The sequence below is a fragment of the Lepidochelys kempii genome, chromosome 2, assembly GCF_965140265.1.
Source record: "Lepidochelys kempii isolate rLepKem1 chromosome 2, rLepKem1.hap2, whole genome shotgun sequence".
Taxonomy (NCBI): Eukaryota; Metazoa; Chordata; order Testudines; family Cheloniidae; genus Lepidochelys; species Lepidochelys kempii.
Genome location: NC_133257.1, coordinates 141,246,717 through 141,274,595, shown reverse-complemented (window position 1 = coordinate 141,274,595; position 27,879 = coordinate 141,246,717). Strand labels below are relative to the sequence as shown.

Genomic DNA, 27,879 nt, shown 5'->3' with positions numbered 1-27,879 from the left:
TTGTAACTGCAGTGTGGCAGCAGGTTGTATAGCACCACAGGCTTAGCAAACTCTGCAAGAGAGATTCTGTGCATTTTCCAGTCTTGTTTCACTCTGGCTCTGAAGATGACACCAAGAGCTGAAACATTATTTCATAGATAGATTTTAAGGTCAAAGGGGCCATTATGATCATCTAAGTCTGGCCTCCTGCATAGCACAGGCCATAGAATTACATCCACTCATTCTTTGGATTCATTTTTTTGTTTTAGATATGCCCATACAATGCTCTGGGGACATACACATTAAAAATAATAACAAACCTTACAAATGAATCAGTAAGCCTTTATGGATTCACCTTCTCCATGTAGTCTACCAGGAGTCATAAATATCACCTCCTTCATTCATATTTTCCCTAACCCACTCCTTTCTCAAAATCCCCAAACACCATCTGGGCCATGTTCTTGCTACTGCAACACAAGCCGTTTGTACCTCTTTAAACCTATTTATTTAATAAAGTAGAGTAGTAATTTTCTCCTTTCCAATGGATTTGGATTTGTGTTGAATTTGGATTTCTTGCATTATATTTGGGGATCCAAAGACTTAAACCATTAATTCCAAAGATGTTGCAAGTTGTAGAGTGAAAATCATTTTCTGGGTGTGCCTGGCTGTGCCCTTCCCTCTCCTGTACACTCCACTGAAACCTTTCCATTTCCTTGTAACTGTACAGAACCATGCAGCTAATCTTATTGATGAGCGAGTCTAATGTTAATCCTGGCTAATTCAACAGGCAAGACATTTAGACAAGGAAAACAAGTTCTATAATCATTTGAAAAATACAAATGCATTATATCTGGAGAGGATGAATGAGTCCAATTCTGTTCGCAGGTACCCTTGTTTAGGTCCAGATTCAGCAAGCTACTTATATGCACACCTAAAGCCCGGTCTACACTAGAAAATTAGGTTGGAATAACTACATTATGCAGGGCTGTGAAAAATCCACACCCCAGAGTGGCAAAGTTAGCAGACCTAAGTCCACATGTAGACAGCACTAGGTTGCTGCAAGAATTCTTCAGTTGACCTATCTACAGCCTCTTGGGGAGGAGGATTACCAATGCTGATGGCTGCAACACTGCAACTGTGCCACTGTAGTGTTGTAAATGTAGACATACCCTAACTGTAAGCACATGATTAATCCCAAATAAGTGAGTGGGACTACTCATTATCTTATAGATAGGCACATGATTAGGAAACTTGCGAAATTGGAGCCTGAGATCTGAAGTAATATATAGTTTTATTTATAGCACTTTGAGTTCCTTCAACAGAAACAGATTGACAGAGCCAGAAGAAAAGGAGTACTTGTGGCACCTTAGAGACTAACCAATTTATTTGAGCATAAGCTTTTGTGAGCTACAGCTCACTTCATCAGATGCATACTGTGGAAAGTGTAGAAGATCTTTTTATACACACAAAGCATGAAAAAATATGAACCAGAAGAGTACCCAGAAGTTACCTACTACAGGACAGGCCCAACAAAGAAAATAACAGAATGCCACTAGCTATCACCTTCAGCCCCCAACTAAAACTTCTCCAACGCACCATCAAGGATGTACAACCTATCCTGCAGGATGACCCATCACTCTCACAGATCTTGGGAGACAGGCCAGTCCTTGCTTACTGACAGCCCCCCAACCTGAAGCAAATACTCACCAGCAACCACACACCACACAACAAAACCACTAACCCAGGAACCTATCCTTGCAACAAAGCCCGTTGCCAACTGTGTCCACATATCTATTCAGGGAACACCATCATAGTGCCTAATCACATCAGCCACACTATCAGAGGCTCGTTCACCTGCACATCTACCAATGTGATATATGCCATCATGTGCCAGAAATGCCCCTCTACCATGTACATTGGTCAAACTGGACAGTCTCTATGTAAAAGAATAAATGGACACAAATCAGATGTCAAGAATTATAATATTAAAAAACCAGTCGGAGAACACTTCAATCTCTTTGGACACTCGATTACAGACCTAAAAGGGGCAATTAACTTAGGCTTGAATAAAGACTGGGAGTGGATGGGTCATTACACAAAGTAAAACTATTCCCCCCACCCCCCACTGTTCCTCACACGTTCTTGTCAACTGCTGGAAATGACCCACCTTGATTAATTTGACTACAAAAGTTTCCCTCCCACCCCACTCTCTTGCTGGTAATAGCTCACCTTACCTGATCATTCTTGTTACAGTGTGCCTGGTAACACCCATTGTTTCATGTCCTCTGTGTATATAAATCTCCCCACTGTATTTTCCACTGCATGCATCCAATGAAGTGAGCTGTAGCTCACAAAAGCTTATGCTCAAATAAATTTGTTAGTCTCTAAGGTGCCACAAGTGCTCTTTTTCTTTTTGAGTTCCTTCCGGTGATCTATAAAACCCTGATTCAGCAAAGTATTTAAGCACATACTTAATTCTAAGCATCAGAGTAATCCCATCCCCATTTGGGCAAAGTCTTGAGCCTAAAGCACACACATAGCTTGTGCTTAGGTGCTTTGTTGAATCAGGACCTTGCAGGATATGTCCACACTGCATCTGGGAACAAGTCTCTCAACCCAGACAGCCATAGAATCATAGAAGATTAGGCTTGGAAGAGACCTCAGGAGGTCATCTAGTCCAACCCCCTGCTCAAAGCAGGACCAACACCAATAAATCATCCCAGCCAGGGCTTTGTCAAGCCAGGCCTTAAAAACCTCTAAGGATGGAGATTCCACCACCTCCCTAGGTAACCCATTCCAGTGCTTCACCACCCTCCTAGTGAAAAAGTTTTTCCTAATATCCAACCTAAACCTCCCCCACTGCAACTTGAGACCATTACTCCATGTTCTATCATCTGGTACCACTGAGAACAGTCTAGATCCATCCTCTTTGGAACCCCCTTTCAGGTAGTTGACAGCAGCTATCAAATCCCCCCTCATTCTTCTCTTCTGCAGAGTAAACAATCCCAGTCCCCTCAGCCTCTCCTCATAAGTCATGAGCCCCAGCCCCCTAATCAATTTTGTTGCCCTCCGCTGGACTCTCTCCAATTTGTCCACAGCTTTTCTGTAGTGGGGTGCCCAAAACTGGACGCCATACTCCAGATGTGGCCTCACCAGTGGCGAATAGAGGGTATAATCACTTCCCTCGATCTGCTGGCAATGCTTCTACTAATGCAGCCCAATATGCTGTTAGCCTTCTTGGCAACAAGGGCACACTGATGATTCATATCCAGCTTCTCGTCCACTGTATTCCCCAGGTCCTTTTCTGCAGAACTGCTGCTTAGCCAGTCGGTCCCCAGCCTGTAGCGGTGCATGGGATTCTTCTGTCCTAAGTGCAGGACTCTGCACTTGTTCTTGTTGAACCTCATCAGATTTCTTTTGGCCCAATCCTCCAATTTGTCTAGGTCACTCTGGACCCTATCCCTACTCTCCAGCATATCCCATCATCCAGATCATTAATAAAGATGTTGAACAAAACTGGCCCCAGGACCAACCGTTGGGCACTCCACTTAATACCGGCTGCCAACAAGACATCGAGCCGTTGATCACTACCCATTGAGACCAACAATCTAGCCAGCTTTCTATCCACCTTATAGTCCATTCATCCAATCATACTTTTTAAACTTGCTGGCAAGAATACTGTGTGGGAGACCGTATCAAAAGCTTTGCTAAAGTCAAGATATATCACATCCACCACTTTCCCCATATTCACAGAGCCAGTTATCTCATCATAGAAGGCAATCAGTTTGGTCAGGCATGACTTGCCCCGCTGAATCCATGTGGACTGTTCCTGATCACCTTCTTCTCTTCCAAGTGCTTCAAAATGGTTTCCTTGAGGACCTTCTCCATAAGGCTGACCGGTCTGTAGTTCCTCAGGTTCTCCTTCTTCCCCTTTTAAAAGATGGGCACTATAGCTGCACTAAATATGGGCACCAGTGCACTAAAAACAGCAGCGTGAACAGCGGGGCTTGGGCTGGAGTTCAGGTTCTCAAGCGTAGGGATTCAGGTAGGGTTGACAGCCTGAGCTGCAGCCTAAGTGAGTCTAGGAGTCTAGGAGTCCACACTGTTATTTTTAGTGTGCTAGCTTGAGCCCTGTTAGCATGAGTCTGTCTAGCCAGGTTGGGAGGCTCTCTCCCAGCTGCACTGCAGACGTGCCCATAAAGCACATTTCATTCAAGGGAATCAGAGTGCTATAAATAAGAGTTTTCCGGTTCTTATACATATGATCATTAATAAGGAGCTTGCTCACTTTGCGTCCTTTAGGTTAAAAACTCTTCATAAAGCAAAAGAAAAGGAGACAGATTCCACTGTTTGTTAGCAAGATCTATAGCACCACCAGCAGCAGTTTGAAAGCATATTCTCATGAGCACTGTTTTTAAAAAATGATTTGTCTTGCCCTCAAATGCATCTTGCTTGTTGCAGAGGTAGAAATCTATCAAGGGCCTCGGGAAGAACCAATAAAGGGAAAAACACGTCACCATCACCAGCAAAATCTCTTATTTTATTTGTTATCCTTTTTTGGCAGCAAAATATAAGAGTGGTGCTGAGCACTGTGGTACTTTATACTTTATCAGTACACACAAAATATACAAAGAACATCAAGCTCATTACTCTGAAAGCTTAAACTATAGTCAAAGATTGATGTCCTAATCAGACAGGTCAGACCTACAACAGCCTATCTCTTAAGGGATTTTCCATACACAGTTGGCAACAAAACAAACAACTTTCTTCCCTTCAGTTGGACAGCTGCCCAAGGGCTCCCCATCCATGGCTAACAGGAGGAAGCAGTGGTTGTACAATGAATAAATTGCTATAATCATGTAACTGTCTTTCTGGGAAACCTGAAGAGATGAATCAAGACTGAGCAGCGGCGATGGAATGAGAGAAAAGGGTAAGAAGGGTGTGGGAGGGGGTACATCTAGGCTTATAGCAGTTATGACCTCTTTTGAGACAGAGAAAAATATTTTATTTTAACTCTCCTATAATTTATGTTTGAATCTCAAAAAATCACGGAACAGTTCCTTGGACCAATGCAATCTTTTTAGGCTGTTCTGAAAAAGCTTTCCCATCTGGGAATTCCATATGTATGGAGGAATCCCAGGGTGGAGTACAGCTCATATAGGGGGCTCTTCCGTTGAGCATGGTGGAGGGAGGAGTGTTTGGAGTGTACTGCACTGGGATAATTTTAGAGCACCTCTGTGGCTGTTTTAAATTTCCGGCAGGAGTGAGCTGGCTACCAGTAGCTACTGAGATCAAGGGAGCACAGAGGTCTCTCTCCCCCACCAATGCCAAGTGCGGGCCAGCAAGGGCTGAGGATCTGGGACTATGGTTTTTGTGAAGTTTTAGATAGAAATTGTACTGAGCCATCTGCTTTTTATTTTTTATTTTTGTTAGAATTATTTCCTAAAAATTGGGTGAAATAATGAAATAATAAGTTTGGTTTTTGCAGGCTAAAAATCTTGGGCCAAATCTTGAAGTTCTTGTTTGGGCAAATCTCTGATTCAACTCAATGGAATTACTCCTGATTTACACTAGTATAAATGAAAACAGAGTTTGGGCTCAGAACCCTTTTTATTGCCCCATGTTTTGTGTTCTTGTTTCTATTTGGAATGTAGCACACGTTACACATTTATTTATGTATTTCAGCTTTTTCTTTTATTTAGGTCCCAATCTTGTTTCTATTTAAATCAAAAGCAAAATTCCTATGACTTCTATGGAAGCCAGATCATGCCATTACTTGCTTATTGGACACCTAGGCTGCCACAACATTTGAATACCTCACATTCAATTTAAAATAATCAAATCCAAACAAATGAATCATCCAAGGGGCTGATTCAATAAAATTTTATGTAACTCACCTTCTGTAATGGTAGTGATTATTTAAAAGCTTGAATATACAGGTTATATGCATATATACATGATTTCTCTTGACGTTCTTTTTCAAATTATACAAAATTTCTGGTGGTAATTAGTAGACAAAGCCATTTTAAAAGAAAATCTCAAAGTGTCTTACCTCTGCTTTTATTTTATTGTCTCCAAAACAGAGATGCTGCAAGTAGGCTGCAGCGTTGGACTGTACTGAAGGGAACTGATGCTGTAACATCTGTATAACTTCAGGAAGTTCTGGATCTCTCCATCCAAACTCTCTGTACACAAAGAAACAAGAGTATCCTCAGCAAAGAACCTGACAACAGTGAATACATGTATTAAATGTGGCAATGATTCACCCACCAATACAGTTAGAAATGTATAGATAAAACCCTGTTTTTTTGGGGTTTTTTTTTGTTATTTTCAATGCCAGAAAGAATATGAACATAGAACTTCCCCCCTTTTTACTTCTACCATTCTAACACAACTTTATAGAATTGTAGGTTTAATCTGAATTATTTATTCTCTCATCAAAGGCCCTTCTAAATTTTAAATCCAATGCACTACAGGAAACTCTCATAAAGATGAAATGAAGAAAGAAAACTAATTATACACACATGTGCACACATGCGTACTTAATTAAAATTGGAAATGTTAGGCTTAAATATTACTGACTGCAGAAAAGATTCATTTAATTACTATAATCATTATGTGACAAAATTGATATCTAATACAGAAAACAACCATGTACTGTGTCTTTTGTTCACTGTATCCAGGTACAATGTAAATTAAAAAGCAAAACTAATGCACCAAAATCACACAGCTGATATCTTTTACATCTTTGCAAATATATGCCTAATTGAAACTAACTCTGCAAATGTCTCTCAAATGTACAGTCTTGATCCTGTGAGGTGCTGAGCATCCTTAGAGCCAAATGAAGATGGGATTTGAGGATTTCAGATCATCTCAGCACATGTTCAGCATCTTGCAGAACTGGGCTCTAAAGGAATACTTCAAATCAGGTACAACTTTGTCTCTGTACTCAAGGGAATAGTGCCCAGGAAAACTGCCCTGATTTTGTGTCTCAGGAGTCAGATGTATGTGCAGCATCTCCGAATGAAATGAAGAAATCTCACATGCCTTTAATTCTTAGGGCTGATTTTTTCCCTCATATAAACACCCACATTTTCCACTGACTTTAGCAGGATTTGTGCATGTGAAATCTGACAGTAGAACATGGCTTTCAAGCTGAAATTCACACAATACTGGCACAGAGCCTGAGTAAAATGGGCTTAGTGTGAGGGAATGGTGCAAAGGTTGAGGAAAACCATATCTGCCCTCTGATCAGGACACAGCGTGTAGAGAAGTTGCATAAGCCCTTTGTTGTAGCCACTCCAGCCACTGAGGCTTGGGATTACTGGACACCCATTATCTGGAACCACTGCTCCTCACTTGGTTTGCTGCCAAACAGTCCATCTGCCCTGACCTACGAGGACCAGTGCCCAGTTCTACCTTGTATAAAGGATTCAGAGACACATACCATTCACTTCCTTCTTCCTAAATCATAGTGACTCTGCTGAACTGAGACCTACCATACCATGTTGGGTGAATTCGCTCAGTTTGAGTAAAACTTTCAGTATACCTGCAGTCTGTCTTTAGCAAAATCAGACAGCTCACACTTACAGTACAAGTTCCCCAAAATGAACTGAAGTAATAACAATGCATGCTGCAAAACAAGATTGATCCTGCAAGAACAAGTAGTCTTTGTTGAAATTCTAGCATCACCTATTTGTCTTTTCTTTTATCTCTCTACTATTCCATTGTACATACCATTTTCTGTCAGTCAGCCCGAGAAGTATCATTGTACGTCGCATCCTTACAAAGATCCAGGATGATAAATATATGACACAAAATAAATATATTCAGAATTCTGTGCTTTATCAGTTCAGACTAAATAAGCTGTGTTTGATGTAAGTGATAAATTTTACATGAACTGTTTATTACAGAGAAAACATAAGGACACAACAACAAATGATATGGTGGCTGTTCCAGGGTGGATTTAGACTGTGAGGAACTATCCAAGACCTTAGAGACTAACACATTTATTTGGGGATAAGCTTTAGTGGGCTAAAACCCACTTCATCAGATGCATGGAGTGGAAATATCTGATGAAGTGGGTGTTAGCCCAAGAAAGTTTATGCCCAAATAAATTTGTTAGTCTCTAAGGTGCCACAAGTACTCCTTGTTGTTTTTGCTGATACAGACTAACACGTCTACCACTCTGAAGCCTATCCAAGACCTTGTGTGCTCCTATGACACTGACAGGCCGAGTGACAGGGAATGCTAGAGTCTTAGGACAATTCACTTGTATGTAAAAAGAAAAGGAGTATTTGTGGCACCTTAGAGACTAACAAATTTATTTGAGCATAAGCTTTCGTGAGCGACAGCTCACGTCATTGGATGCACACAGTGGAAAATATAGCGGGGAGCTATATTTCCACTGTATGCATCCGATGAAGTGAACTGTAGCTCACAAAAGCTTATGCTCTAATAAATTAGTTAGTCTCTAAGGTGCCACAAGTACTCCTTTTCTTTTTATGGATACAGACTAACAGGGCTGCTACTCTGTCACTTGTATGTGAATATCAAAGCAGTGTTAGTGTGGGTTCAAACTAAGTTTTCAGAGTAACAGCCGTGTTAGTCTGTCTTTGCAAAAAGAAAAGGAGTACTTGTGGCACCTTAGAGACTAACCAATTTATTTGACCATAAGCTTTCGTGAGCTACAGCTCACTTCATCGGATGCATTCAGTGGAAAATGCAGTGAGGATGTTTTATACACACAGACAATGAAAAAATGGGTGTTTATCACTTCAAAAGGTTTTTCTCTCCCCCCACCCCACTCTCCTGCTGGTAATAGCTTATCTAAAGTGAAAAGAAAAGGAGTACTTGTGGCACCTTAGAGACTAACCAATTTATTTGAGCATGAGCTTTCGTGAGCTACAGCTCACTTCATCAGATGCATACCGTGGAAACTGCAGTAGACATTATATACACACAGAGACCATGAAACAATACCCCCTCCCACCCCACTGTCCTGCTGGTAATGGGTAATGGGAGAGAAAAACCTTTTGAAGTGATAAACACTCATTTTTTCATTGTCTGTGTGTATAAAACATCCTCACTGCATTTTCCACTGAATGCATCCGATGAAGTGAGCTGTAGCTCATGAAAGCTTATGCTCAAATAAATTGGTTAGTCTCTAAGGTGCCACAAGTACTCCTTTTCTTGGTTCAGACTAAGTCACTCGTATGATAATAGCGATCAAAGGAGCTGTTGATTGTGTTGTTTTTGTCTATCTCCTGTAGTTTGCTATTACATTACTTCTATGTTATGTATACCCTGTAATTAAATAATCCCTGATCCAAGGTGTGTTAATGTAAGATCTTAGGGGTTAAAGCTTCATGGAAACTAAAGAAGGATTGTTGTTTGCTCTTACTTTTCCTTTTACATTGTGTATACCCCTGTGACTAAACTAATCAAACATGAATGGAACCTAGGAAATGCTAATGAATGACTTAATGGCTGTAACAAGAAATGCTAGTTTCAAAGCAAGGGTTCATGGAGGAGTAAAGACACTTATCAGATTGCTTTCTGTGTGGAAAAAGCTATACATATGGATTCATGGAATGAACCAGCATTTCTGGACTGTTTGGATTCTAACAGGCTGGAATAACTAAACAAGAAGGCAGATATCCCCAGAATTATTCTGTGTAACCCTGAAATACTTTTGTAGACTGGCAGATTATTACATCTCTGCTATCATTTGGATTTACAAACTTTGATTGACCTGTTAATGTATTTTACCTCCTTTGATGTCTCATTTATTTTTCTTAGCTAATAAATCTTTAGATAGTTTACTAGAGAATTGGCTACCAGTGTTGTTTCTGGTGTAAGATCCCGAGTACCAATTGATCTGGGGTAAGTGACTGCTCCCTTGGGATTCGGAGTAACCTGATGTAGTATGATTTTTGGTTTATATAATTTTTTATCACAAAAGTTCCGGTTGTCGGGAACACAAGCTTGGTGAAATCTAATTATAGAATATACCACCAGTGTGGGATGTCTGCCCTATTTTCTGAAAGTCTGACCTGAGATTGGCACTCAGAATTTTGAGACACTCCAGACAGCATAACAACTCCATAGCAAGTCTGATTTAAATTCTGCAGTTCTCCAAACCAGCAAAGTGGAGATTCTGTGGCAGCTTGAGAAAGGGTTCAAAACTGATGGTTTTTTATTGAATTAAATATGAACATGAATAGTACAATCACTACAATATAACCGCTGATTTAATTTTTTATTAAATTCAATTTATTTTTTGCTGCCTCTAAATTTTTAATGTTCAATGTGTTGCAGTGTTTGTATTGAAAATGCATAAGTGTATTATAGAACTATCAGGGGAAAGCTGGAAGTTTTGGCAGTTCTTCAAGGGACAACTGGGACTTCAGGCAGCTGAAAAGTTGTTGGAAGCAGTTTGGGTTTGTGAGATAGCACAGCAGCAGCCCACACGCTCAGGGTCTACTGATCATCGTATTTGGGGTTGGGAAGGAATTTTTGCCCAGGTCAGATTGGCTGAGACCCTGGAGAGGTTTCACCTTCTTCTGCAGCATGGGGCCCAGGCCACTTGCAGATTTAAACTAGTGTAAACAGTGATTTTCTGTAACTTGAAGTTTTTAACCCATGATTTGAGGACTTCAGTAACTCAGTCGGAGGCTAGGGGGGTCTATTTCAGGAGTGGGTGGGTGATGTTCTGTGGCCTGCATAGGGTTAGCAATGTGCAGGAGATTAGACTATGTGCAGATGATCATGATGGTCCCTTCTGACCTTAACATCTATGAGTCTATTAAATGATCAGCAGTGAAAGGGTTAACAATGCTGCCCTTCAAATATACAACATAACATTTCAAAGTTGACACAAGAGCATGTTTCATGAGCATGTAACCAAAATCACTTTTCATCTCCTTTTGCCCCTGTAGGAGCCCCAGTTTCTTTGTTATTAGGGCAGGAAGAATAAACTGTTATTATCCTGATTATATGAATCAAGGACAGTGGAACTGTACTTGGCCTTTTGTTATGATGGAGGGACTCACCATCAACTAAGCAGCACTTGCTAGGCAAGGGTCATGGGTTCCACAACCCAGTGCATAGAGAGAGGTTGGGGACAGGTATTAATATCTGGTGGTATGGGCCTCTGGTAAGGGCCTTATATGCTAATTGCACCTTCTCCTCTCTCCACTGTGGAATATCAGAGCTAGTTTTGATTCTACTAGGAGTCTACTTGCAGGCTGCTGAGTTGAATTCACTTTGGGCCAATGGTGCACTAGCACTGATGCTCCCCTTCTACAAGCTGAAATCACTGAAGAGCTAAAATTACTGAGAGTTGAAATCACTGAGTGTTGTGTTAAGTAGTGGGGGGAGGGGGCTGAAGATATATTGTGGAGCGGCTCGCAGGACGGCTGGCGGGGCAGAGCAGAGCGATTCGTGGGACAGCTGGTGGAGCACAGTGGAGCCCCACGGAGAGGTGGGGCAGTTGGCTTCAGACCAGGTAAGGTGCCCATTAACCCCCCCATTTCCACCCAGGTTGGGAGGTAAAACTCTGCAGATAAACTTTCGAACTCTGGGACTGCACTGACCAGGGACAGAGACTTTGGGGTTGTTGGACTTTTGGGACTTTGGGTTGCTGGACTCAAGAACCAAAAGGAAAGCACACGGCCCAATTTGCTTGGGGTGGGTTTTTGCTCATGGGTTGTATTATGAATCCTGTTGGTGGTGTTTCCCCAACATAATGCCACCTTATCTCTCTCTGTTATTAAAGGCTTTTTCCAGTAGTTGACAATGACCCACCTTGATTATCACTACAAAAGGTTTTTTTTCTCTCCTGCTGGCAATAGCTCATCTTACCTGATCACTCTCGTTACAGTGTGTATGGTAACACCCATTGTTTCATGTTCTCTGTGTATATAAAATCTCCCCACTGTATTTTCCACTGCATGCATCCGATGAAGTGAGCTGTAGCTCTCGAAAGCTTATGCTCAAATAAATGTGTTAGTCTCTAAGGTGCCACAAGTAGTCCTTTTCTTGTTATAGTGTTGTCATTCTCTGGAAAACATTACTACATTTTGATGTCCCAGTGCAAAATTGAGGTGATCTCAAATGGGTCACTGATTTGTTTTAATATCAACAAGATTCTTATGTTGTACAATCAAATTCCTCACATCATTACACAAGCCATTAAAAATTGAAGAAAACTTTGATCTTTGTAATCATATCAGTTAGGAAATGCACATTTTCTTTATTTAAACTACTGCCAGGCGACACCATTGATTATTATGATACAAGCCTACCTACTATAGCAAATTAAAGTCATGTGAATGTGAACAGACAAGAGAAGGATTAATTAGAGAGTGAATTCTCATTACACTTCAATGTGAGTTGGTACTTGACTTCCTTAAATGGCTTTAAAATTCTCAGTCACAGTTTTTACATAGACTGCAGCAGCACAGGTGATGCCCAAGATCATAGGTGAGAACACGGGTAGCTCATGGTACCTTCAGCACGTCTTCTTTTCTTCATTTATGCCAACTGCTCCTTGACTGCAGCTGAGACCTAGGTCAATATGTTGTTCTACTGTATAGCTGATACTCAAAGTTTTTTGCTAATGGGAACTTTCCTTTCCCCCTCCCTAAAAACGGCTTAAATTTTTTTTCAACAATATCCCAAAGTAATGACTAAAGTATATTGTACTATATACTGATGAGATCTATATACATTTGAGATCTGCTGTAGCAATATATAACAAAACTAGAAGATGCTGGCCATTTCTGCAAGAGAAATCCAGCCTTTTCCCTTCGAGTTCTGTGCAAGAATTGAACACACTGCAAGTAGGTAAAAAAGCGTCTTTCATAAAATGTTAGAGAGGTGTCTTCACACAACAGTGAGAGAGTTGAAGCCATTCAAATTAAGAAGAAAAAATGCTTCAGCTCTTTATTAAAATTATTTTATTCTGGAAAATCTCATAACACTATTTAAGATTTATCCACTGAAGACAGTCCTGGAAAGTTAATAGAAAAGACAAAAAATATTTTTTTCTGCAGAATAAGTCATGACAAGTACCAACAACTCCTGGTTTTCTCATGAACCATTTGAAAAATTGTAAGGGAATAGGAAAATATGTAAATCTAACCTTTACTATATGTATCTAACACTAAAACCACCAATATTTTGAGTAAAATAACACAGTGTATGCACATGTCATATTCCAAGTATTCAGAAATATAGTTAAAAATAAAATAACAGGTTGTGATTATTTTGCATGAGAACTTTATATTGACACCAAGCAAAATATTGTAAATGGAATTATAAAGTAATCTTTTGTACAGAATCCTAGTTTAAATAAAGAATGGCAGTACTGCAGGCTATATTATATCAGAAACCTACAAAGTCTTCAGTCCACAAATTTTGGAGAAGAACAACTTCTTGAAATATGAAGCTTCAGCAGAGGAAAGACTACGGTATTATTATTACCAAAATACAGGGGGCCCAACTCTTCCAGGTTATCACTAGAATGGACGGAACAATTCATAACAAATTCTTTGATGAATTTAGGCTCTTTTTTTAGCTTGTGGAATTTGCTATTTGAAATTATGACAATTTTTTGTACTTTTTAAACTGTATGTTTGATTTCTAACCGTTTCCTGTGTGCATTTCATATTCATTATTTCATCTGGGCTGGATAACTGCAGCTGATAAGTCACATGGCATTATTTCTATTTCCCAATTGGGCAGATGAAGTAAACATTTACTTCCAAAGTTAATACTCAAGATTCAGGTTCTATCATCCATGTGCTAATAAAATGTGATCACCCACATGTCTGCAAAATTAGCACAAAGGGGAATGAGCATGGCAAAAGTGACTTTACTTAAAAATTCTACTGGCTCATCACTGCCATTGTTCTATCCAGCTCTGCTGACAAACGTTTGTATGGCAACAGACTAGAGCGTGGGAAAATTCACTTGAGCCATGGTTTCTGAAAATAAAATAAAAAGAGCACCAATATATACAAGATGACCTGTGTTTAACAGAACAGACTTTCTTTTAAGATAGGAATGCTGTAATTAACTGACAAATCATACTTCTGATATAATAAAAAATGATATTTTTAAAGATAGGAAGACAAATTTGGGTGAAATTTTCTTGCACTGAACACAGAGACATGCCATAAAATCACAAGTGGGAAAATGACCCAGAAGCTGACCACCCCTAATCTGGCCTAATCTTAAACATTATGGTAAAGTCACTGCAGTTTGCTTCTGACAGGAGCCATAAACAGGCATTAAGGAATGTGGTCTCTGTGTTCTGTGCTGGTCCACATATTTATTTCCCTGACCCTCAGTGCTGTATTCTGTATACAGCTTGTATGTAAATTATTCCTTCTCATAGTAAAAAGGGAATGTATGAGGTGGCTGAGCTAGAGGTTAGCTTCAACCAGGATACAGGCAGAAATGAATGCAACGTTTGCAGTGGGTTGTGTGTTTGCTCATTTGGCTGTATTGATGTATTGGGGTGTGTGGCGCAATCACTTCAGATTTTTGGTAGTTTCTTGATTTTGGCCCACATTAGCCAAACATATTTTCCTGCTGCTGCGAAGTCTGGTATAGTTTCTGACACCAATATTGCTGAATGAAATGGAAAGGACAATTCAAGATCAGAGGATACAAAATCAAAAGGAGCCCATTGAACAAGAATCCTCATATGAGGATACCATATTACTTAAGACCCCATGATCATTCAAAGAGGAATATAAAGGAGTAAAAGGTGAGGCTATGGTTACTCTTCTTTCTGAATTGCACAAGTAACTCCAAGCTTTACTGCTGTGTGCCACATTCTGCATGTCATTAAAAAAGAAAGCAAATAGGGCTGGATCCCTTCCCCAAATCCAAGATGTTTTGGCTACCCCACTCTTCCTGCAAATACTGGGTACAGTTCAGCAGATTCTCTGAGGAAAGGCAACAGTGGTGGAGGTCAGGAAGCTCTAATCTCTTTCAATCAAAAACCCATGTACATGAAATGTGAGAGTGTCTTTTGTGTCACTTACTGTGAGGTGCTTGTGGACAATGTCTGTTTCACCTAAGAACAGGTATAGGTGAGTTCCTAGACTCCTCATCTGGGCTATCACCACTGTTAATACCTCATGAATATCCTGGGGGCAGAAGATAGGCTGAAGAGTGACATTTTGTATTGACAGTGATGATCTCCGTAGGCCAACTGAAGAAACTACCAATGACAGGGGCTAATCGGAATATGCAGATAAGCTTTTTGTAAGTTCAAAGATGTTAAAATGTCTCAGGGATAGTGGAAGATAGAGTTTCCATCCTGAATTTTGTCATCATAAATGGGTTCGGTCTATTTATATCTGAGATGTAGTTCTGATCTGTTCCTGTCTTTGAAAAACATGGAACAGAGCTCTGAGCATCTTTCATCATGAGGGACAGGCTCTACTATCCCTAGCTCTTGAGGTGTAGGGTCTCCATCAGAATGGCTTGATGTTTCTCATTCTCTCTTGGGACTGAAAAGAGAATGAAGAAGGCACTCTAAAGAGTATTCATGTGGCACTGTTCTCCCTCAACATAACTACTCTGAAGTCAGTTTGGAACCAAAAGTTTGAAAAGTGTGATATCCTTCCTATATCTGGCCCAAGTGTAGTTATGCTGATTGACTGGAAAGAGGGGTCGGGTATGTTCCATGATTTGAGGCTTCCCTATGTGGTCCAAATCTCAGTCTTAACCCTGAATTAAGAGGGGAACCTTCTCTGGTATCTTTGCTGTATACAGGAACAAAAGGAGATTATATCATTATATGAAGGCCTGTACTCCTTCTTGGACTTTGCTGGGTGGGAAGCAAACACTTTGACATGCCTGTTTTATCAGCTATCATCTTATCAACTTTTCCTTGAACAAGAATATCCCCTGACAATTCTGAGGCACAGAAGGTGGCTTTGGCTAGTTTTCCGCACCTAGTCACTGAACATGCCGGTATAGTTCTTGCTGTCAGATAGGTGGAGTCTCAGAATCATTCCTCCAAGAACATAACAAATATTTTCTTTAGTATTGACTTGAATTTGTTGTTGGCGGGAGGCAGATTACTCAGGGGCTTTATAGAGGTGGAGTTGTCACTTAAGATAGGTTTCACCATGTTCACATACAAAGGATCAGAATTTTAAAAGTGTGACCATTGAGGATATTTCATGTAGGTACCCAAATGAGAGCTGAACTCTTTTAGAAATCTGTTCCACAATATTTAATTAATCCTGTTAAACAGAATCTCATTTGTGTGACCTTAATCACATTGGACAGAAAGTTTAAAAACTGAACTTAGGACTTATTATTAATTATAAACAACAAGTGCTTTCACCGATACTGTAAGATTCACAGTGCTATGTTTTACATGTGGGTACATTAAGGATGTGCATGTACCACATTTTAACTTACAAGGTTCTACAGTCTCCTCTGCTCTGTTTTGCAATTACATGAGGTAGCATGGCTTCAGTTCTAGTGACTGTTACTAATACCCACAATGTAATGGTGTTCAACACCTAAGAGTTCTACAATATTATAAATGTATTGTAGGCTCCAGTGAATAATACACAACAATCCCATCCACTGTACAATTTAGCGTATAAACCAGGTTTCAGAAACCACTTTGGCAAGAATTATGAACTACTGTATTCTGAAAATGCAGACAGTTGGGACTTCTAATCCAAATGTATTTGACCCTAGAGACTAACAAATTTATTTGAGCATAACCTTTCGTGAGCTACAGCTCACTTAATCAGATACATGATGAAGTGAGCTGTAGCTCACGAAAGCTTATGCTGAAATAAATTTGTTAGTCTCTAAGGTGCTACAAGTACTCCTTTTCTTTTTGCGAATACAGACTAACACGGCTGCTACTCTGAAACCTGTCATATCTGACTCTATCATCTAAAATTATATGTATGTTATGGAATATGTAAGTGAAGGTGACTGATGGTGTAAATGACCAATTCAATATGAATACTTTACTTATTTTACAGGATTTTGTATAGGGAAAAAATAAGAGAAAGTAAATTAGGACGTGTTAGTTACTCCTCATAACACAAGAACTAAATGAAATTAATAGGCAGCAGGTTTAAAACAAACAAAAGGAAGTATTTTTTTTACACAACGCACAGTCAACCCATGGAACTCCTTGACAGAGGATGTTGTGAAGGTCAAGACTATAACAGGGTTCAAAAAAGAACCAGATATGTTCATGGAGGATAGGTCCATCAACAGCTATTAGCCAGGATGGGCAGGGATGTTGTACATAGCCTCTGTTTGCAGGAAGCTGGGAATGGGCGACAGGGAATGGATCACTTGATGATTACGTGTTCTGTTCATTCCCTCTGGGGCACCTGGCATTACCCACTGTCGGAAGACAGTATACTGGGCTAAATGGACCTTTGGTCTGACCCACTATGGCCATTCTTCTGTAAGGGACCAGGATGTAGGCAGTATGGCCTAGCAGTCATAGCTGGACTGGTGAGGCCTCATCTGGAGTACTGTGTCCAGTTTTGAGCCCCACACTACAAGAAGGATGTGGATAAATTGGAAAGAGACCAGCGAAGGGCAACAAAAATGATTAGGGGTCTGGAACACATGACTTATGAGGAGAGGCTGAGGGAACTGGGATTGTTTAGTCTGCAGAAGAGAAGAATGAGGGGGGATTTGATAGCTGCTTTCAACTACCTGAGAGGTGGTTCCAGAGAGGATGGTTCTAGACTATTCTCAGTGGTAGAAGAGGTCAGGACAAGGAGTAATGGTCTCAAGTTGCAGTGGGGGAGGTTTAGGTTGGATATTAGGAAAAACTTTTTCACTAGGAGGGTGGTGAAACACTGGAATGCGTTGCCTAGGGAGGTGGTGGAATCTCCTTCCTTAGAAGTTTTTAAGGTCAGGCTTGACAAAGCCCTGGCTGGGATGATTTAATTGGGGATTGGTCCTGCTTTTGAGCAGGGGGTTGGACTAGATGACCTCCTGAGGTCCCTTCCAACCCTGATATTCTATGATTCTATGGAGTCCACACATCAGGGATGGTAGTCAGTGAGCAGGGGTCAGAGGAATTGCAATAGCTGGGTTAAGTAAGCAAGAGTCAGGGTCAAAGTCAGGCCAGGGTCAGAGATCAGAGATCACAGACAGAACCAAGCTTGAGTCAGAAGACAACAATCAGGGTCAGAGCCAGGCTGGGATTGGAGGCCGGGGATCAGGAAAGGTCTGGAGTCATAGCAGGCCCAAAGTCTGTGGTGTTATCCAAACAACTTCCAGGGGCACCCTCCAGGGTTAAATAGGGTGGTTGGCCAATCAGAGGGTCCACAGAGTACTGTCACTCTGGCTCCCTTGTGCAGTATTTCCTGAGGTGCCTATTCTCTACAGTCCTCCCTGGCTGCAGCTCTGCATTGCTTCATAGTGGCACTGATGAAACATCAGCATCCCAAGCTTTGCAAAGCAGGTTCTAATCCCTGCATCCTTACACTTCGTCCAAGTAATGTCAGAGTAAGAACCTTTAGTATTTAACCCATAAGAATATTTGGAAAAAAAATCAATAGATAACTTTTAATGAAATAAAAGATAATCTTAAACTGATTGACTGTCACTCCCTAAAATACGTCTCTCAATGTAGATGACCAAATATATTAAGACCAGGAGTTTCAACACTGCATTTTTAGAATGCCTTATTATTCTTGATACAGTTGGTCGTAAGGGCTGATTTACATGCCATATTGTACAGTGGGAAGAATTGTTTGTGTATTATTGGTGGGGCCTACACTAAGTTTCAAAATAATGCATGAGTTCAGAGGTTCAATAACTTTAATACAATGGGAGTTTTGCATGAAGAAGGCCCTCAAGATTTGAATTTATATTCTTCCTACATTGATCAGATTTGAGACAAAGTTTAAATCTCTCTAATTACATTTCACATTTAAACATAAATTGATATTATGTGTGAGAATTAGGTTTTTCTGTGGGTAGATGAATTCAAGTTTTGTGATACCCTGTTCCCTACTGATTGGACCCTAGCAGCATAGTGACCACTATTTTAAATAGGTATATTAAGTATGGATCAGTATTTTTGAGGGGAGGGTAAAATCTTTTAAAAAAATATATGTAAGATGAACAAAAGACTGAAAGCTCAGTTCAGCAGACATAACCTGTATTTTTTGCTGTCTACTGTTCCATTGGTTATCAGTTATTCATTATTCACAGTTTTATGCAGAGATACCTATTTGGGAAAAAACAACACAATCACCCAACAGCTACAAATATATGAGCACTGATCGCAAAGGTGCTAGATCATATAGTAATTAAAAAAAAAAACATATGTCTCTCCAGTTGGTGTAATAGGGACACATCTCAAATACCAGTTTTACACCAAAATTTGAGAAGCAGGTGTGATAGCTGCATATAATATACATCCATTGGTCACAGTAAATTTCTAGGGAATTTGAATTCCTATTTCTCAGTTACATTATTAGAGCAGAACATTCACATCTGATCAAGCAGTTGGCATAGACAAGCATTGACACCCACAGTTATTCCAGTCCCAGCAACATTCCCTACGGGCAGTGTTGTAGAGATGCCTCCTGTAGACAACCATATGTTTATCAAAGAGTGGAACAGCACAAAGTATATACCATAGGAAGAGAAAACACTTCTCATTATCTTTAGATACCAACATTAGGGCCGTAGCCAGGGAAGGACAAGCAGGGCCGTCACGCAGGGAACAAAGCTATGGGGGCAAAAAAATAGGGCAGCATGGGGGAGCACCTGGAGTCACATGCTCCCTCCCCCCGCATTCATTTCTGCCTTCCATTTAACATAGAGGTTTTCAAGCCGTGGTGTGTGCCTACGGTGACCAGATGTCCTCATTTTATAGAGACAGTCCTGATATTTGGGGCTTTTTCTTATATAGACATGTGTTACCCCCCATTCCATGCCCTGATTTTTCACACTTGCTATCTGGTCACCCTAGATGCACCGCATAGTTTGAAAACCGTCGCCTCCTACCTGGAGCCAGCAGATCAGAAGCTGGTGGGTGCCACCCAGCCAGCTCAGGCCCTGGCTCTCTGCACTGTGGGAGCCGGAATGCTGGCTGGCTGCTTTCTTGCACCATGTCTGACAGGTGTATTTCTTACATTGCATCACCTTTCTTGCATCATGTCTGATAGGAAAGTTGTAGGAATTTGTTTCTGGTGCATGGGAACAGAAATAACACATGTAGCTCGGGTTCAAACAACATACACACAAAAACAAGAACTAATCGAAGTTGAATGAAGATCAAAGAATGGATTTCCTCCAATGTTATGAAAGATATCGCATGGGAGATATTTACTGTGATTAAAAATACTTTGAGGGGAAAATACCAGCAATATGGGGATCCCTGTGTAAGGACTTTACCTCAGTAAATTCAAAAGGACATCAGAAAGGTGCAAAATTAGCCTAGATAAAAAAACCAACCAACCAACCAACCAAATAGAAAATATACTGATGGAAACAGCCTAATAGATCTTTTCCCTCCCTTACTTCTCTTATGGCACTGTAAATCAAATTTAACATTATTTTATATTCAATTTTATTAGAACTGATTCTGAAATATTTCTTTACAAAAATTTCCTTCTTCAAATACACACACACACACTAGTTATTCTAGGTTGCTAATGAATTCTGAGGTAGTTGTCACTAATTAAGAGGAGATACATTATTGCTATCTGCTTTGAAAATGAAAAAAAACCATAAGATTGGGTAGATTATGAAAACAGATATAAGAAATAAAATGTAAAGGGAGTCAACCACTGTAGGTCCTACTGACCTTCACCGTCAGCGTATGTCAAGATCCACTCATTTCTCGTGGGAAACGAAAAACACGGAGCCAGAGCATTAGGGTGACCAGACAACAAGTGTGAAAAATCGGGACTGGAGGTTGAAGGTAATAGGCGCCTATATAAGAAAAAGCCCCAAATATCGGGACTGTCCCTATAACATAGGGACATCTGGTCATCCTACATAGCATCCCCCTGCTTTTAGTCAAATCTGGCCAAATTAAGAATGGAAGCAGGAAGAGAGACAAACAGGCATCATTCTTGCCTTACAAGCCTGTGGATATCCTTTTGATATGAATACCACATTAAACGGGGCTCTGAACATGTTGGGGAGACTTCGTTATCTGCTACATTCATGGCAACTCTAATGGGTATTAAAAATGGCAGCTTCACATTAACAGGTGCTGCACTTCTACCTCATTTAATTAGAGAAGGCAGTGTAACCCATGTGCCTAATAGGGAGATATCTCTTTAAGAGACCCACTCGGGGGGAGGTAGGAGTGAGTTGTGTCTCGGTCATTGTTGCTAGGCAGATTAAGCACTCCACATCCACAAGCTTCTGGAATTGGGTGTGGTAGTTTGGGGTCTGCTCCAGTAGGTTCCCTGTTGCTGGGGTCAGACTCCATGAGGGCAAGCAGCCAGGGCAGCTGCTTTGCAGAAGGCCAGGTGCCCGGTGTGCGCTGGGAGAAGCTGAGCCCAGTGGGGAGCAGGAATCAGGCTGTTGGCCCTAACTCTGAAGCATTTTGCATCAGGTTAGCGGTGGTGTTAACCCTCTGACAGGGAAGCCTGGGCAATGCTAATTATAGCAAGGGGAAATCGGGAGGGAAAAAGAGCTTCTATTTTAATTGCGTGCTTTGAGCATTCGAGTTACATTGTCTCAACTATTCTGAATCACCAGCTTTTCTTTAAATGGAGTAATGGGGAAAGAGTCATCTCTATTGTGTTGTTCTCAGTTTTGTATTTTCTTGTATTTTTCTTAGACACATGGAAAGCATTACACACATTACCTTTATGAAAGGTAGTATGCCTCCAGTATAACTGAGAAATACGTACAAGTTTATTGTTCCCGAAAAGCTCAGAATTCAATCTTGGATGCCTATATGTAAGCCTAAAGGGACTATAAGGAAGAGAAAAGAGACATTTTGCATTTTATTAAACCCTGTAAATGCACAGTAACTCCACCAAGTCAATGGAGTTAACTATGACCAGATTAGAAAAGTGTGTGTGTGAGAGAGAGAGAGACTATGTTAAGACAGATTCGATATATATAGTATCATACAATCATACTAAATGCACAAAACATGCCAAATCTGCAAATCTGTGATCTCAGAACTTTTCACCATGTGTTTATTCCCTAGCAATGAGGTTCTTAACACTTTCAGAGAAGTAGGTGTTTCTGCATAATTTGCTTACCAAATGGCTTGGAAACATTTAAAAACATATTTAAGGTAACTAAATTTTGGTCACAAACTTTTCTTTGTTACTGATATCCTGACTGATTACAGGCACAATTTTTAGTCTGACCTCTGGGGAAAAAAAGAATTGTATTCATAGTAGAAAGAGGAGTACAAATGGGAGGAAACATTTATATCATTGACTAATGAGATGGTAATCAGATAATATTTTGTGTGTGGAAATAGCTCAGTGAGGCACATGAATGGGCACCTGGCAGAGATTGGTAGAGGTGGAATTGGCAACACAATTAATAATTTTCAATTGAGTTAGGTGCTTACATTGCACATAAAAATATGCTGCTACCTGCTACCACATGCAATTATTTACTTAGCTAGATTTACAGATCAGCCACAATTGGGCCTCCCTTATTGCGTTAACAATTAGACAGAAACAAATAATTGTGGGTCAGTTTTTCTAGCTAGGCTCACAATGGGCCATTTAAAGTACTTGGATACCTGAGTTGTGGGCACAACCAATAATTAAATTATCTATTTGTATAACTTATGCCTGATATTATGGATACAAAAAAAAAGTCATGCTTTGAAAACCCATGGATTGCACCTTAGTGTATGCTTTAATATTTGAAAATGTAGTTTATTTGGTTGATCTCCATGATATTTCAAATTTAATGTTGCTGAATCTACAAACATGTACCAGATATTTCTTTTGAACATCTGAAAAAGGAAGACAGTAAGAACATATTTTACTTGATGTTGCTGCTCTTTATTTTAGACATCCTCACATTTAACTCCTCCATGCCTGGACAACCCCAATCTCTGATAGCTTGAGCTATTATAACTATTCACTAATGTTTGCATGACTTCATAATTAATTATTACTTTTGCACATATTTTACTATCAAGTATTCACAGCACTTAAAATCTCAATCTTATACAGTGCTGAGCACACTTGCCTAATCCTGGAAAACACATACTGTACTTCGTGCTTAACTTTAAGGATGAGTGGTCCCATTGACTTTAATGAGACTACTCCTGTGTAAAGATAAGTGCATGCTTAAGTACCTTGCTGAATTATATCTGAATGCTGAGTACCTTACAGAGTAGAACCGTATATATCTCTAAGGTGTAGATCAGTCTTGTGTAGTAGTGGCAAACTTCCTTCTTTCATTGTAGAAAATGCAGTTCTGCCCTTCTATCTATCAAATGATCTCCAATTAGAGATCCTCTTCCCTGTCTGCATTTACTGTAGTACTTAGATTCAAATTCTAAAATAAGAAATCATAAGATATGGACTGAAGGAGAAGGAAGGCAGGTATCACTTCTACATTATGAAAAATTACCCATAAATGAGCCTAGTATGGGTTCCTAAACAATCCTTCTCTTAAGTGGAAAAGATTTATTAAGGTGTTGCATCTTAATGCAAGTTTCCGAGAGACAATCATAATAAACTCCAATTTATCATTTTAGATTATTGCATTCCTTTACAGCACAATTAATTTTTTGGGGGACGACGACGGGGGAGAGATATTCATGGTTGCACTGAAATTTCCATGAATATATTTTTAACTGAAATATGTTTATACAGCTATTTGAAATATCAGAGGGGTAGCCGTGTTAGTTTGGTTCTGTAAAAGCGGCAAAGAGACCTGTGGCACCTTATAGACTAACAGACATATTGGAGCATAAGCTTTTGTGGGTGAACATTCACCCATGAAAGCTTATGCTCCAATACGCCTGTTAGTCTATAAGGTGCTACAGGACTCTTTGCCGCTATTTGAAATACATCTTCTATACTACCAATATTAACCACCCCGTTGCTCATAACTGTCTTTTTAACAATCTAGGAATACCAACTCAAATGTTCGTCTCAAAAGTGCATTACATTTTTTCTCCCCCTCCCCTTTCAAAGTTCACCATTACGTAGGCACTTAGAGTAGTTTACCATTATGTAGGCATAGCGTCTGATACAGGAATTGATTTAAAAAGAATTTGAGGATAGTATAATTAATGCCAATCAACTCGGGTTTATGGAAATAGATCTTGTCAAACTATCTTTTTTGATGAGATTACAAGTTTGGTTGATAAATGTAACAGTGCTGATGTAATATACTTAGACTTCTGTAAGGCATTTGACTTGGTACCGCGTGGTATTTTGATTAAAAACTAGAAAAGATAGAAAGATAATATTTAATCCATTTAAATGTGTGCCAAGTTGGCTAACTGATGTGTTTCAAAATGTAAACAGGGAATCATCATCAAACAGGTTTCTAGTTGGGTCCTGCAAAGATCAGTTCTTGGCCTTACACTATTTAACATTTTTATTAATGACCTAGAAGAAAACATAAAATCATCACTGATGAAGTTTGCAGATAAAAAAAATCGGGAGGGGGTAAATAATGAAGAAGACAGGTCACTGATACAAAGTGATCTAGATTGTTTGGTAATCTGGGCACAAGCAAATATTATGTGTTTTAATATGGCTAAATGTAAATTTACACATCAATAAAGAAAGAATATAGGCCTTACTTAGAGGATGGGGGACTCTATCCACCAGGACCCACAAATATTTTTCACAGTCTCAGCTTCCCAGGATAATCAGTTGAACATGACATCCCAGTGTGATACTGTGGCCCTGCACTTAGGACAGAAGAATCCCATGCACCACTACAGGCTGGGGATCGACTGGCTAAACAGCAGTTCTGCAGAAAAGGACCTGGGGATTACAGTGGATGAGAGGCCAGATATGAGTCAACAGTGTGCCCTTGTTGCCAAGAAGGCTAACCGAATATTGGGCTGCATTAGTAGGAGCATTGCCAGCAGATCGAGGGAAGTGATTATTCCCCTCTATTCGGCACTGGTGAGGCCACATCTGGAGTATTGTGTCCAGTTTTGGGCCCCCCACTACAGAAAGGATGTGGACAAATTGGAGAGAGTCCAGCAGAGGGCAACGAAAATGATCAGGGGGCTGGGGCACATGACTTAGGAGGAGAGGCTGAGGGAACTGGGCTTGTTTAGTCTGCAGAAGAGAGGAGTGAGGGGGGACTTGATAGCAGTCTTCAACTACCTGAATGGGGGGTTTCAAAGAGGATGGAGCTTGGCTGTTCTCAGTGATGGCATATGATGGAACAAGAGCAATGGTCTCAAGTTGCAATGGGGGAGGTCTAGGTTGGATATTAGGAAACATTATTTCACTAGGAGGCTGGTGGAATGGGATGGGTTACCTAAGGAGGTGGTGGAATCTCCATCCTTAGAGGTTTTTAAGGCCTGGCTTGTCAAAGCCCTGGCTGGAATGATTTAGTTGGTGTTGATCCTGCTTTAAGCAGGGGGCTGGACTAGATGACTTCCTGAGGTCTCTTCCAACTCTAATTTTCTATGATTCTGTGAAAGGGCTAATGTGATTCTTGAATAAATAAACAGAGGAATCTTGACTAGGATTAGAGAGGTTATTTTACCTCTGTATTAGGCATTGGTGAAACTTTTGCTGGAATACAGTGTCTAGTTTTGGTGTCCACAATTCAAGAAGGATGTTGACAAATTGTAGAGGGTTCAGAGAAGAGCCGCTAGAATGATTAAAGGATTAGAAAACATGCCTTACAGTTATAGACTCAAGTAGCTCAATCTGTTTGTCCTAACAAAGAGACATTTAAGGGATGACTTGATTACAGTCCATAGGGAACAAATATTTAATAACAAACTCTTCAATCTAGCAGAGAAAGGTATGACATGATCCAATGGCTGGAAGTTAAAGCTAGAAAAATTCAGACTGGAATTAAGGCAGAGTGGATAAAAATCAATCATTTAAAAAAAATTAAACTGATTTTTTAAATAGTTTTTTTCCTCAAAAAGCATTTTATCTCATCATGGAATAGGGATTATAAATTCTAATTCTATAGTATGAGACAATATATTCATGTAATGTTTAAGAAAAGTTTTGTAGATGAGTTCCAATAGTTCATGGATTAGGGACCCAATCTTATGAGGTTCCAGGGGCTTCTGTATTTAGTTTTGCAGTTCTCAAACTGTGGATTTGTGTCTGCAGAGATCAGTGGTGGCTCTACCAATTTTGCTGCCCCAAGCAGTCGCCGCCGAATTGTCGCAGTCCCCAGAACAGCGGGCGAGCTGCTGCCGAATTGCCGCCATGGGACATGGACTGCTGCCCCATTTCAGTGCCGCCCCAAGCACCTGCTTGGAAAGCTGGTGCATGGAGCCGGTCCTGCCAGAGATAACATGCTTAACAGCAAAAATATTTTAAATAAATAATATATAGAGGTGAGAAGTAACAGACTTCAACCCTATTGTCCCTCTGCAAATTTCTGTACACAGAGTCAATCCCTTTACTCTCTCTAAAAGTGCAAAGTTTCAAAAAGTTCAATGAATAGAAGAAATTGTTGGGGCTGGAATAGATCTGGACAAGGAGAAGAAGTCATGTACCTTTCCTGGCCATCCAACGTTGATGTTGATGAAACATCCCTAGTGATCCACCAGTGCTTGCAGCATGACTGAAAAGTACCCCTTGCGGTTTATGTACTTGCCGGCTTGGTGCTCCCGTGCCAAGATAGGGATATGGGTTCCGTCTATGGCCCCACCACAGTTAGGGAATCCCATTGCAGCAAATCCATCCACTATGACCTGCACATTTCCCAGGGTCCCTACCCTTGATATCAGCAGATCTTTGATTGCATTAGTTACTTGCATCACAGCAGCCCCCACAGTAGATTTGCCCACTCCAAATTGATTCCTGACTGACTGGTAGCTGTCTGGCTTTGCAGGCTTCCACCAGGCTATTGCCACTCGCTTCTCAACTGTGAGGGCTGCTCTCATCTTGGTATTCTGGTGCTTCAGGGCAGGGGAAAACAAGTCACAAAGTTCCATGAAAGTGCCCTTACGCATGCAAAAGTTTTGCAGCCACTGGGAATCGTCCCAGACCCACAACACTGTGCGGTCCCACCAGTCTGTGCTTCTTTCCCAAGCCCAGAATTGGCATTCCACGGCATGAACCTGCCCCATTAGCACCATGATGCCCACATTGCCAGGGCCTGTGCTTTGAGACAAGTCTGTGTCCATGTCCTCATCACTCTCGTCACCGCGCTGATGTTGCCTACTCGCCTGGTTTCGCTTTGCCAGGTTTTGGTGCTGCATATACTGCTGGATAATTCGTGTGGTGTTTAATGTGCTCCTAATTGCCAAAGTGATCTGAGTGGGCTCCATGCTTGCCGTGGTATGGCATCTGCACCGAAAAAAGGCGCGGAACAATTCTCTGCCGTTGCTCTGACGGAGGGAGGGGCGACTGACGACATGGCTTACAGGGTATTAAAATCAACAAAGGGGGTGGCTTTGCGAGAAACAGAATGTCCCCCTCAAGGATAGAACTCAAAAATCTCAAGGATAGAACTCAAAACTGAGTTCAGCAGGCCGGTGATTTCACGGAGGGAGGGAGGAGAAAATGAATACAAAATGAATCTGGTCTATTTCTTGTTTTGATCCACTTTATCTATCTTTATACATCTTGCTGGCAGCAGACTGTGCAGTACGACCGCTAGCCATCATCATCTCCTGGGTGCTCGGCAGAAGACGGTGTAGTGTGACTGCTGGCCATCGTCTTCTGCTGGCTGCAGATTAAAACGTAGGAC

The 27,879-nt window shown here is 40.6% G+C and overlaps 1 protein-coding gene across 6 annotated transcripts in view; it reads right to left on the bottom strand.

Annotated features, from left to right (window-relative positions):
- CTNND2 (catenin delta 2) overlaps positions 1–27,879 on the bottom strand; it is a 1,187,410-nt gene that overhangs the window by 291,785 nt on the left and 867,746 nt on the right. For all 6 annotated transcript variants that reach the window (XM_073332333.1, XM_073332332.1, XM_073332334.1 and 3 more), the window contains one exon: positions 6,032–6,164. In XM_073332333.1, the coding sequence (XP_073188434.1) occupies positions 6,032–6,164 (133 nt within the window). The remainder of the gene's footprint in view (positions 1–6,031; positions 6,165–27,879) is intronic.